We start from the raw sequence: 12,777 nt of genomic DNA on the forward strand, positions 1-12,777 counted from the left end.
GATCTGGGGGTGTTGGTTGACAGCTGGCTGAATATGAGCCAAGAACGTGCCCAGGTGGCCAAGAAAGCCCATAGCATCCTGGCCTGTATCAGAAATAGCGTGGCCAGCAGGGCCAGGGAAGTGATCATCCCCCTGTACTCGGTACTGGTGAGGCCACACCTCAAATACTGTGTTCAGTTCTGGGACCCTCACTACAAGAAAGACATTGAGGTGCTGGAGCATGTTCAAAGAAGAACAATAAAGCTGGTGAAGCTTCTAGAGAACAAGACTTATGAGGAGCACCTGAGGGAACTGGGGTTGCTTAGTCTGAAGAAGAGGAAGCTCAGGGGAGACCGTACTACTCTCTACAACTACCTGAAAGGAGGTTGTAGTGAGGTGGGTGTTAGTCTCGTCTCCCAAGGTAGAAGCAATAAGACAAGAAGAAATGGCCTCAAGTTGTGCCAGGGAAGGTTTAGACAGGATATTAGGAACAATTTCTTAACTGAAAGGGTTATCAAGCATTGGAACGGGCTATCCAGGGAACTGGTGGAGTCATCATCCCTGGAGGTATTTAAAAGACGTATAGATGTGGCGCTTAGGGACATTGTTTAGTTCTGGACTTGGCAGTGTTAGGTTGTCCTGGGTTCAGATGTAGCAGTCATTTTTCTCCTTCATAGTAGGTGGTGCAGTGCTGTGTTTTCGACTCTAGTCTGAGAACAGTGCTGATAACACATTGATGTTTTTAGTTGTTGCTAAGTAATGTTTACCCCGATCAAGGACTTTTCAGTCTCTCATGCTCTGCCAGGGAGGAGGGGAAGCAGGGAGGAAGCAGAGACAGGACACCTGACCCAAACTAGCCAAAGGGGTATTCCATACCACAGCATGTCATGCCCAGTATATAAACTGGGGGGAGTTACCCGGAAGGCCCAGATCACTGCTCGGGTCGGGCTGGGTATCGGTTGGAGGGTGGTGAGCAATTGTATTAAAAGAAGGCGCCCTATAGCCCGAGAGAACATATAGGAGGTACACGCCATGGGGCACCCAATGGTTTTAACTGCGAGATCACGGAAAAGACGTGAGAAAGTGGGACGGAAAACCTACCTCAGTTCTGGGGGAACGGGTGCGTGAACTGAAGAGGAGAACAATGGTCAAGGATGATCCTCCCAGGAAAGCTGCTGCTCCAGTCTCTGGTAAGCAGCTTCCCAGATGGGGTGGAAGAGCTGATTTTACTCCAACTCCTGTGATAAGGAATACTAATCCCTTTCTACAAGACGTGAGTGGAGAATCTTATGATCACTATTAGAGGGGCCCTGCCTCCAGCCAGGTGGAGGAGAGGGACGATCGGGTTTACTGGACTGTGTGGATCAGATGGCTTGGCACACCAGTCCCACAGAAGTATAAGGCTCTAGGAGATACCGGTGCACAGCATACCCTGATGCTGTCAAACTGTCAAGGGACAGAACCCATTTGTATTTCTGGAGTGACAGGAGGATCCCAAGAGTTGACTGTACTGGAGGCTGAAATCAGCCTACCTGGCAAGGAGTGGCAAAAGCACCCTACTGTGACTGGTGCAGATGCTCCATGCATCCTTGGCATAGACTATCTCAGGAGAGGGTACTTCAAAGACCCAAAAGGGTATAGATGGGCTTTTGGTATCGCTGCCTTGGAGACAGAGGAAATAAAGCAGCTGTCCACCTTGCCCGGTCTCTCAGAGGATCCTTCTGTTGGGGGGTTGCTGAAGGTCGAAGAACAACAAGTGCCAATCGCGACCACAACAGTGCACCAGCGGCAATATCGCACCAATTGAGAATCCCTGATTCCCATGCGTAAGCTGATCTGTTGACTGGAGACCCAAGGAGTGATCAGCAGGACCCGCTCACCCTTTAATAGCCCCATATGGCCAGTGCAAAAGTCTAATGGAGAGTGGAGACCAACAGTAGACTATCGTGGCCTGAATGAAGTCATACCACCATTGAGTGCTGCCGTACCAGACAGGCTAGATCTTCAATATGAACTGGAGTCAAAGGCAGCCAAGTGGTATGCCACAACTGATATTGCCAATGCATTTTTCTCAATTCCTTTGGCAGCAGAGTGCAGGCCATGGTTTGCTTATACTTGTAGGGGCATAAAGTACACTCGGAATCGACTGCCCCACAGGTGGAAACACAGCCCTTCCATCTGCCATGGATTGATCCAGACTGCACTGGAACAGGGGCAAGCTCCAGAACACCTGCAATACATTGATGGTGTTATCGTGTGGGGTGATACAGTGGAAGAAGTTTTTGAGAAAGGGAGGAAAATAATCCAAATCCTTCTGAAGGCCGATTTTGCCATAAAACGGAGTAAGGTCAAGGGACCTGAAAAGGAGATTCAATTTTTGGGAAGAAAATGGCAAGATGGACGTCGCCAGATCCCCACAGATGTGATCAACAAGATAACAGTAATGTCTCCACCAACTAACAAGAAAGAAACACAAGCTTTCTTAGGTGTTGTGGGGTTCTGGAGAATGCACATCCCAAATTACAGTCTGATTGTGAACCCTCTCTATCATGTGACCTGGAAGAAGAATGATTTTAAAATGGGGCCCTGAGCAACAACAAGCCTTTGAACAAATTAAACGAGAGAGACTTCATGAAGTAGCCCTTGGACCAGTCCGGACCAGGCAAGACATGAAAAATGTGCTCTAACCGCAGCCGGGGTGTAGGAATGGTCCTACCTGGAGCCTCTGGCAGAAAGCTCCAGGGGAGACTCGAGGTCGACTCCTCAGCTTTTGGAGTCAGGGATATAGAGGACCCGAGGCCAGCTACACTCCCACTGAAAAAGAGATACTGGCACCCTATGAAGGGGTTCGAGCTGCTTCAGAAGTGATTGGCACTCAAGCACAGCTCCTCCTGGCACCCCGGTTGCCTGTGCTGGGCTGGATGTTCAAAGGCAGGGTCTCCTCTACACATCACACAACTGATGCTACATGGAGTAAATGGGCCGCACTAATTACACAGCAAAATCCCAGTCATCCAGGAATTCTAGAAGTCATCATGGACTGGCCAGAAGGCAAAGATTTTGGAATGTCACCAGAGGAGGAGGTGATGTGTGCTGAAGAGGCCCCACCATCTAATAAACTGTCAGAAAGTGAGAAGCAATATGCCTTGTTTACTTATGGATCCTGCCGTATTGTGGAAAGCCAGCTGGTTGGTTAACACTAGGGGATCTGCCAGCAGGAAGAACAAAGCATTTAATATTGGGTAGCTTTTAGCGCTCCTTAAACAATGGGGGAAAAAATAAAAATGGAAACAAACACACCAACCCACTCCCAAAATTCACATTATAAAATTAAAAATGAAAAAAAAAAAAACACCACCAAAAAAAAAAAAACCCAAAAAAACCCAAAAAAAGGAAAAGAATAATTTTGCTTGTATTCTTTATTGAAGATATGAACAGGTTATTTTTCCATTTTCCTGAAAAGACACAGTTGAAATTTCAGTTAGAACCGACAAGGTTTTTGTAGAATGAAACTAACTGATAAAGAACATTCCTGAATGCCTAAGGAGCCAAAAGATTTGGAGAGGGGGAAAAAAGTGCAAACTAATCAATGCCGAATATGCTTAAATGAAGCTAAAAGAAGTAGGAGCTGTTTGTCTGAATAGAGATTCGATTCTTCAGAAGAGAAAGAAGCTGGGAGAAGGTTAGGGAATTTGTAAGCTTACCTTTAAAATAATTACCAAGGGATAGTATTGACAGAGAAATGTGCCATAAAAGAGAATTTATTTGTGATGGATAGACAACATTTGACTATGTTTTCAATAAACTTATTTTAAAAGTATCATCTGATGCTGATGAAGTAAAATTCTTCAAACAGTGTGACTTTGCACATTCTGTAGTAAGGAAAAAATCAAGTGGCAAAAGTAATAAATTAAGGCACTTTAAACCTTCAGCCTAATTCAATAAAGAACCTTAAAAATGTGCCCATCTTAAAGGTCAGTGAGTGCAACAAATTTAACACACCAGTCACATGCTTAAACTAGATACAGTTTTGTGTTCTCAGGGGCCTGAGGTACAAGGATCATTACCTTCCCATGCATTGCAAACACTAGCTGCAACACTCTGTACACCAGAATTAAACTGGTGACTTGCAGGATACATCTGGCAGGCTGTCAGTTAGCCATCACTCTCAGCCCCAGCCCACCAACACTGCAAAATCCAATTCCTTCAGCAGATTACAACTGGTGCTACTGGCTCTCAACAGCAACTGCTGCCACTGCACCCTGACCAGAGCCACTGCCAACTGTGCTAGGTTCCCAACAGCAGCAGGAACACATCAAGAGAACAAACAGGAGCAGAGAACAGAAGATTTTACAAGGCACTTCAGCTCACCATTTAAACTCTTTAGGCAATAACTCTCTGCATATAACTTAGGTCACTACTCAGAATTCCTATTCCCATATAAAGAAAGAAAAAAAAAGTCTTTTTCTTACAACCAGTTGTAATTTATAGCTACTGTATTGCCTGGAGCATAACACAGAAGTAAACGTGACCCTTTTTCTTCACTTACCTTTCTTGATAATAGACTTTTGCGCCTCATTCCACAAGCCTCTAACTGAAGACGCCCTCGCAATGCCAATTCAATTAACATACAACCGCGCAATCCCGAGGAGATGCAATCATTCCAGAATGATGTGTAACCCTGTGAAGAATGAAAGACAGTAAGATATTTCCACCTCCACCTGAAAGCAAATAGAAAAAGAGGCTTCTTTAAGCAGTTCTCTGGCCCTCATACACTTCTGAAGTACCATCCCTAGTCAACTACCATTTCTGTACTGAAAACATGAAAGAGTAAACAGAATCCTCCCCTATTAGTTTTGACACTTAGTCTCTGCTCTTTGAAGAGCAGGGAAACTTCAGAAAAGTGATACAAAACAGCAAGATATCAAGAATTGTGAGATATAAAGTGTAGTCTATATGAAGTCAAAATAAACTTATTACATTTTTAAGACATCGAGCATTTGGTATTACCAATATCACACAGGCTTATTCAAGTTTCCAAAGAAATATTAACATGATTTTATATTCGTAAACAATACAGCACCAATGAAGTAATAACAACTTGAAAAAAATCGATATTACATAAAATATGGAGTAGACTGGAAATTAAAAGGGCAAGGACAGGTGACATTACAGTGGGAGTCTGCTACAGGCCACACGACCAGGAAGACTGAGTGGATGAGGTCATTTATAGACAGATAGGCGCGGCCTTGCGTTCACAAGCCCTGGTCCTCATGGGGGACTTCAACCACCCCGATATCTGTTGGAGGGACAACACAGCAGGGCACAAGCAATCCAGGAGGTTCCTGGAATGCATTGACGATAACTTCCTTCTCCAAATGACAGAGGAACCAATGAGGAGAGGGGCTATGCTGGACCTTGTCCTCACCAACAGGGAGGGGCTGGTGGGGAATGTGAGGCTGGAGGGTAGCCTTTGGCTGCAGTGATCACAAAATGGTAGAGTTTGAGATCCTTAGGGCAGCGAGGAGGGTGCACAGCAAGCTCGCTACCCTGGACTTCAGGAGAATGGACTTTGGCCGCCTGAGGGATCTGCTTGGTAGAGTCCCATGGGATAAAGCACTGGAGGGAAGAGGGGCCCAAGAAAGCTGGATAATATTCAAGGCTCACCTCCTCCAAGCTCAGGAGCGATGCATCCCAACAAAAAGGAACTCAGGCAAGAACGCCAGGAGGCCTGGTGGATGAACAAGGAGCTCCTGGGCAAACTCCAGCATAAAAAGGAAGCCTACAGAGGGTGGAAGCAAGGACAGGTAGCCTGGGAGGAATACAGAGAAATAATCAGAGCAGCCAGGGATCAGGTTAGGAAAGCTAAAGCCCTGACAGAACTCAATCTGGCCAAGGATATTAAAGGTAACAAGAAAAGCTTCTGTAGGTACATCGGGGATAAAAGGAAGGGGGAAAATGTGGGCCCCCTCTGGAAGGAAACAGGAGGGGACGATTGTCGCTGTCTGACTCGTACAAATACTGAGTCTTGACTAGGGGATACATGTGAGGAGGTGTAGGAGAGGATGGAAACTATTTCATTATTGCCAAAGAGAAGTAACTGCTTGGCTGGAGAAGAAAGAGTTAAAGAAGAAGCAAAGTACACTGTGTGATTAAGCAGAGCAACCCAGCTGGACAGGAGTAGGAGAACAGAAAGATAAGGAACTGGCTATTCTGGGACTGTTTGTGAAACGACAAAGAATGTTGGAAAAAACAAAACTGTAAACCAGGAACTAATCATGATGTGATAAAATAGTTTGGCATAAAAGTTAGAGCAATAGGCAATAAAGTGATTCGCTGCATGAAGATGCTCTGAGTCCGTGCCTTACATACGCCACAAGGAGGGTTTTCTACTGCATCTTTTGCTCTCTGTAAATCCCCCTGGGGATATATTTGCCTAATTCCTCTCTCTTTTAACTTTGACTCCACCTCCCCAAACGAGTCACTTTCTTTCCACAATTCTCCTCTTAAGGTTTCCTTTAGTAAAGTATTCTGATTTCTTTCCTCCTCTAACAACTGTTTGGTCTCTTCTAATTGCGCTCTCAGCATTCTGACTACCATTTTCAGGGAGTCTACCACAGCATCATCTTGACACAGTCTTTGCCTCCTATCTTCCATGGCTGTTGCCAAACTTGCTCCCAAAACTGCACAAATTATAGATTTTCCCTTTCTGGGCTTAACTTTAGCCTCCTTTTGCAATATCATTATCCTATCCACTATAGTCTGCAGTTGGAACCAATGATTTTTTGCCCATTCTTGCCCTTGGGGAGATGGGCGAGCATGATAAATTTCCAAAAAGTCATCCAGTTTATACAAATCTCCACCCCATAGGTCAGTGGGGACAACATCACGAACATCTGTAGATGAACGGGTACTCATTGCATCAAAGAGGGGTTATTCATCCTGAGAGGGCCGCACCGTAAATTCACTATTCCCCCTTTTCACTCTCAGGAGGACACACTTTTTAATTTCATCAGAGACGTGCACTGATTGATTGCATCAAGGAGGGGTTATTTCATCCTGAGAGGGCCACACCATAAATTCACTATTCCCCCTCTTCGCTCTCAGGAGGACACACCTTCTAATTTCATCAAAGAGACGTGCACTAATTGCATCAAAGAGGGGTTATTTCGTCCTGAGAGGGCCACACTGTAAATTTACTATTCCCCCTCTTCACTCTCAGGAGGACACACTTTTACTCGTCTCTTGTTCAACACACACACACACACATATTAGAGTCTCTCAAAAAGCACCTGGGCACTTTCTGTTTCACCGAGAATCCTGTCCGTGACGCCAATTGAAATGTCGCACACCGGTCAAAGGCCGGAGCGTGGTTTTACTCGTATTCTCGGGAAGAGAATTAAGACTCAAAACGGAGTCAAGCGCCAAGGAACTTTATTTGCCCAGCAACAAATGCCCACCAACAAATTCCAGAGAGAGAGAGAGAGAGAGAAAGAGAAAAGAAGGAAAGCAAGAGGAAAGAATCAGAAAGAGAGAGAGAGAGAAAGAGAAAAGAAGGAAAGCAAGAGGAAAGAATCAGAAAGAGAGAGAGAGAAAAGAAGGAAAGTAAGAGGAAAGAATAAAAAGGTTCATAGCAATAGCTACCACCCTGGAGCTGTGGCGTCCCGACAGTCCGATTAGTTCCAAGTCCAGTGGGGGAGATGTTCTTCCTTCTATGCTGGTTGGTGCCGTTCTTTTATAGAGTTGCAACCACATCCTCCACCCGGTGATGGTGCACATGCCCAATACTGTCACTAGGGGGTCTTCTCCCCCCCGTGGTTCCCTAAGGCAAACATCCTGCACCAAGGTGTCAATTGGTGAGCGATGTGGAGACAGATATCCTTCACGAACATCTGCTGTGGGGGTGGTGTCGGTTTTCCTGCCATACCGATGTGGAGACAGACATCCTGCTGTGGCAGTGGTATCGGCAATGTCGGTCTTCCTGCCATAGCAATGTTGAGCCAGACACCCTGCTGTGGCGGTGGTGTCAATGTCGGTCTTCCTGCCATAGCAATGTTGAGCCAGACATCCTGCTGTGGCGGTGGTGTTTTCACCGATACAGCCTCTTACACCCCCTCTGGAAGGAAATGGGAGCCTGGAGAACAGAAGGCTCTGGGGAGACCTTATAGCAGCCTTCCAATATCTAAAAAGGGGCCTAAAGAAAGCTGGAGAGGGACTTTTTTACAAGGGCATATAGGGATAGGACAAAGGGGAATGGCTTTAAAATGAAAGAGGGTAGATTTAGATTAGATATTAGGAAGAAGTTCTTTACTGTGAGGGTGGTGAGTCACTGGAACAGTTTGCCCAAAGAAGTTGTGGATACCCCATCCCTGGAAGTGTTCAAGGCCAGGCTGGATGGGGCTTTGAGCAACCTGGTCTAGTGGGAGGTATCTGTGCCCATGGCAGGGGGGTTGGAACTAGATGATCTTTAAGGTCCCTTCCAACTGAAATTATTCCATGATTCTATGAAATGTGGCAAACAGCACAAAGCACAGAACAGATTTGTAGCTTGAATACAGCAAACCAAAAGACAAAAGTTTTCAGGGAAATATTTGGAACAGCTACTGTTTTTCTCATTTTAAACCTTTGAAAACCTATATTTCTAAAACTCGATGCATGTTGTTGTGGCAGGTTGACCCTGGCTGGATGCCAGGTGCCCACCAAAGCCACTCTACCACTCCCCTCCTCAGCTGGACGGGAGGGAGTGGAAAATATAATGAAAGGCTTTTGGGTTGAGATAAGGACAGGGAGATCACTCAGCAGTTACTGCCATGGGCAAACCAGACTCAGCTTGGGGAAAAGAAAATTTAATCTATTACCAGTTAAATCAGAGCAGGATAATGAGAAATAAAAACTAAATCTTAAAAACACCTTCCTCCCACCCCCTCCCTTCTTCTCGGGCTTAGCTTTACTCCCAAATTCTCTACCTCCTTCCTCTGAGTGGCACAGGGGATGGGATGGGGAATGGGGATTGCGGTCAGTTCATCACACTTTGTCTCTGCTGCTCCTTATAGAATCATAGAATAGTTTGGGTTGGAAGGGACCTTCAAAAGTCATCTAGTCCAACCCCTCTGCAATGAACAGGGACATCTTCAGCTAGATCAGGTTGCCCAGCCTGGCCTTGCCTCCTCAGGGGGAGGACTCCTCACACTCTTCTCCTTCTCCAGCGTGGGTTCCCTCCACGCTGTAGGCAGTCCTCCAAAAACCTCTCCAATGTGGGTCCTTCCCATGGGCTGCAGTTCTTCACAAACTGTTCAAGCATGGGTCCACTCCACATGGTGCAGTCCCTCAGGAACAGACTACTCCAGCATGGGTCCCCCACAAGGTCATAAGACCTGCTGCTCCAGCGTGGGCTCCTCCCTCTCTACAAGTCCACAGGTTCCATCAGGAGCCTGCTCCAGTGCAGGCTTCCCACAGGGTCACAGTCTCCTTTGGGCATCCACCTGCTCTGGCATGGGGTCCTCCACAGGCTGCAGGTGGATATTTGCTCCACCATTAACCTCCACGGGCTGCAGGGGGACAGCCTGCCTTGCTATGGTCTTCATCAGGGGAGAGAGATTTCCAGGAACATGATAAGATTTGTTTCCATTTAGCACTTAGCTATTTTCAAGAGCTGTATTATATAGATGACCAATACTTCTAAAAATTCTACACAAGCTCTGAATCTCTAGAAAGTAATTACTGAAATATGTCACATTTATTTTAAAGGCCATAAATACAAAGTTGGAAAGGCATTTGAGAAGTTATCTAATCAGCCTGATCTACTCAGAGCTGATACTTTGCACGTAGCAGCTACTCTCATAAGTCAGCCATTCTATAAATTAAGATTTTGGTTGGCATCACACATTTCTTTGCCAAAAAACATACTTGATGGGAAAAAACAAACCAACCAAGCAAAAACTCAACACCCCAAAAAATAAAAACAAACAAACAAAAAAACCAACCAAAGAAAAAAAGATGACTCCTACATTCTACTATCTTCAATCAAATAACCTCTTTACATAAAAATATTTTTTTAAATCAGACAACACATATGCAAACTAAAAATCTATTGGATAAACAGCTGTGTCATAACTATACACTTCTTTCTATTCACACAAAGTGTTATATTATTATGCTAGCAATTCAAGTGTTGTTAGAAATTTTTTTCCCTTGTTTAATAATGAAAACGGAATTTATTTTTAAAGTGAGTGTTTTTCAATGAAGTGAGGTTAACTACATCACTCCCTGCAGCAATTGCCAGATGTAAACTCCTCTGCTCTAGCAGTTATTCAACATACATGGCCTCAGGCTGTGGTGTGCAAAGAAATACAGGATCATAGGATAATTCAGTTTGGAAGGGACCACAGGAGATCTCTAGTTCAACCTCCTGCTCAAAGCAGGTTCAGCTATAAAGTCAGATCAAGTTGTTCAGGTTTCTATCCAGGCAAGTCCTGAAAACCTCCAAGGATAGAGACTGCACAACCATCTAACAATTTTTATGAAGTGATCCTGAAAGTCAGCTCAAAAAGATTATGGTCTTCATAAATGGAACTGATTGCTCTAGTGGGCTAATGACATTAAAATCATAGAATATATACTGCCTCACCTTCTGTTTTGGGGCGGTTTGTTGGGTTCCCCCCCCCCCCCTTTTTTTTCCCAGGCTCAGAGTTTGCAGGTGATCCACAAGAGAAAGAACATCATATCTCAATATGCAGAGATTATACTGCTATTAAACAGTGAGGAAAAAGATATTCTATAACAGTCAATGTCATCCTGAACATTTTCAATCCATTAAACTGATCTTTCCAGATAGTTCAGGCAGATAGACTGATCATTTTTGGCACTTACTGCAAAGACCTCAGACAACTCAAGGAACCTTCACAGAAGGTCAGCTTAGCACACAACAGTCTACCTAAATTATCCTTTATATTAACTCAAACTTCCTGGTGTACCCAAAACAGAGTAAAGCAGACATTTATCTTCAACATTGCAAACAGTTCCTTGACACCTACTTTAAATGGCATACAGCGTAACTATAAAAAGGTGCACAAAAGAAACAATAATGCTCAGCATTATAGAACTACTGCCTATTAAAGAGACCATAGATGGACAGTGAAGAAAAGGGGTAGACAGAATAATAATGTACATAGAGGGAGAATAGCAATATAGAATAATGTACTATTTACACAGGAAACTTTTTTTTTTCCACAGACAAGAACTAGAAGGTGGCAAATTAAGCTAGCTCACAGGTTGGAAAAGTCAAAGGCCAACTTCTTTTCTATGTTTCTGTTCAACTGTTTTTATAGGAAGGTAAAAGTTTATAACACCGTTCTCATATTATATTCCAAATACGTAACAGTCTCAAAACACTTAGATTGAAGATCAAAGATCACTATAGATGCAAGTCATTCCACTGTTTAATGCTCTTAAACAGCACTATATTCTCACAAATACACCACCAAATATTTTTGCTTTATCTGTCTTCCTACAAGTCTTTTATAGTTTTATAAACATCCAAACTCAATGAAATAGTTATTTCATTGAAGTTGCTAAGCAGGGAATTATTTTTATCTGACAGCAATCACACTAGAATAGCACTTTAAGCTATGAATAGCTCGCAAGACAAAATTTTAAATCTACATTGATTCAAAGATCAAAAGAATGTTTACAACTGTCATGTTTGTTTACACAAAGACAGCACAAAAGCATTTTTTGTCAGAGCTGACCTAGAAATTTTCAAGTAAAAACTAGTTTTGCTAGACAAGCATAAAGGGAAATGAAAATAAAGTTTAGAACAGAAACTTGTTAACATGTAAGCTCAGACTTTCCACTCACATATGGCAAAGCACAGAGCTAAGACTAAGATCCTCTTTCTGCTTAAAGAATAAGTTATCCAAAATCCATGTTCATTAGACCATTTCTCTCCCACCACTTCTTGTAGCATTTATTCACTTTCTCCTCTACCCATGCCCCTTACCCAATTCCCAAGCTCACACATGTATATCTTCCTGTTCAGTTATCCATTAATCACTTGAAACACTCACTTATTAAATACCGTCCATCTCCTAACAACAGCCCTGTGCCTCAGTGTTACCCGACCTACCTTATCTTCCACTCCCTGCTTTTACATTGACTCTTCAGCTGCATTTCCCCACCACCAAACTGTGACACTCTCTCTCCTACTGCAGCCCCCTTCCCCACCTCATATAATACATTAACTTTTCACTTCCAGGTTTATAAAGATCTGAATCTTTGTGACCCTCATGGATTTCCTTAGACCTGTTCACGCAAATGGTGCAGACAAGATAGCAAAGAATGTACACTATATATGGTGAGCAGCCATCTTATTCTTGTCTCTGCTCCAAGAGTGGGGGGGGGGGGGGGGAAGCCACATGATTATATTAGCATACATACAAGCAAGTAAGCCTTACGGATATACTAGGTCTAGTTTCGCTGAGCAAAGCACAAGCTCTTGCAGCTTCTTCCCAGTTACTGTAAGAAAACCCCATCTCAGATCTGCATACAAAACAGTGTAAACATATACTAGGATCCAGTTTCCTACAGATGCTGGCATGCAGAGTGCAACAGGAGGCAGGGTTCATACACATAGCCGACAGGAAAGGAAGGGACAGGGAAGAGACCCTGAATAGAAATGCCCTACCAACGTCCCTTAAAACTTTAACTTACATTATTCCCTAACAACACACTTTCCCAGTTTGCCTCCAAGATCCCTGACTCTCAAACTTCACAAAGCTATACTTAAAACGGAATAGGATT

General features: G+C 43.9%; 1 protein-coding gene across 1 annotated transcript in view; it reads right to left on the reverse strand.

The window, feature by feature from the left end:
* Positions 1-12,777, reverse strand: part of LOC115619181 (Golgi phosphoprotein 3-like) — a 44,788-nt gene that overhangs the window by 19,077 nt on the left and 12,934 nt on the right. The window contains exon 2 of the mRNA XM_030511227.1: positions 4,529-4,660. Coding sequence (XP_030367087.1) covers positions 4,529-4,660 — 132 coding nt within the window. The remainder of the gene's footprint in view (positions 1-4,528; positions 4,661-12,777) is intronic.

Source organism: Strigops habroptila, chromosome W (assembly GCF_004027225.2).
Source record: "Strigops habroptila isolate Jane chromosome W, bStrHab1.2.pri, whole genome shotgun sequence".
NCBI lineage: Eukaryota > Metazoa > Chordata > Aves > Psittaciformes > Psittacidae > Strigops > Strigops habroptila.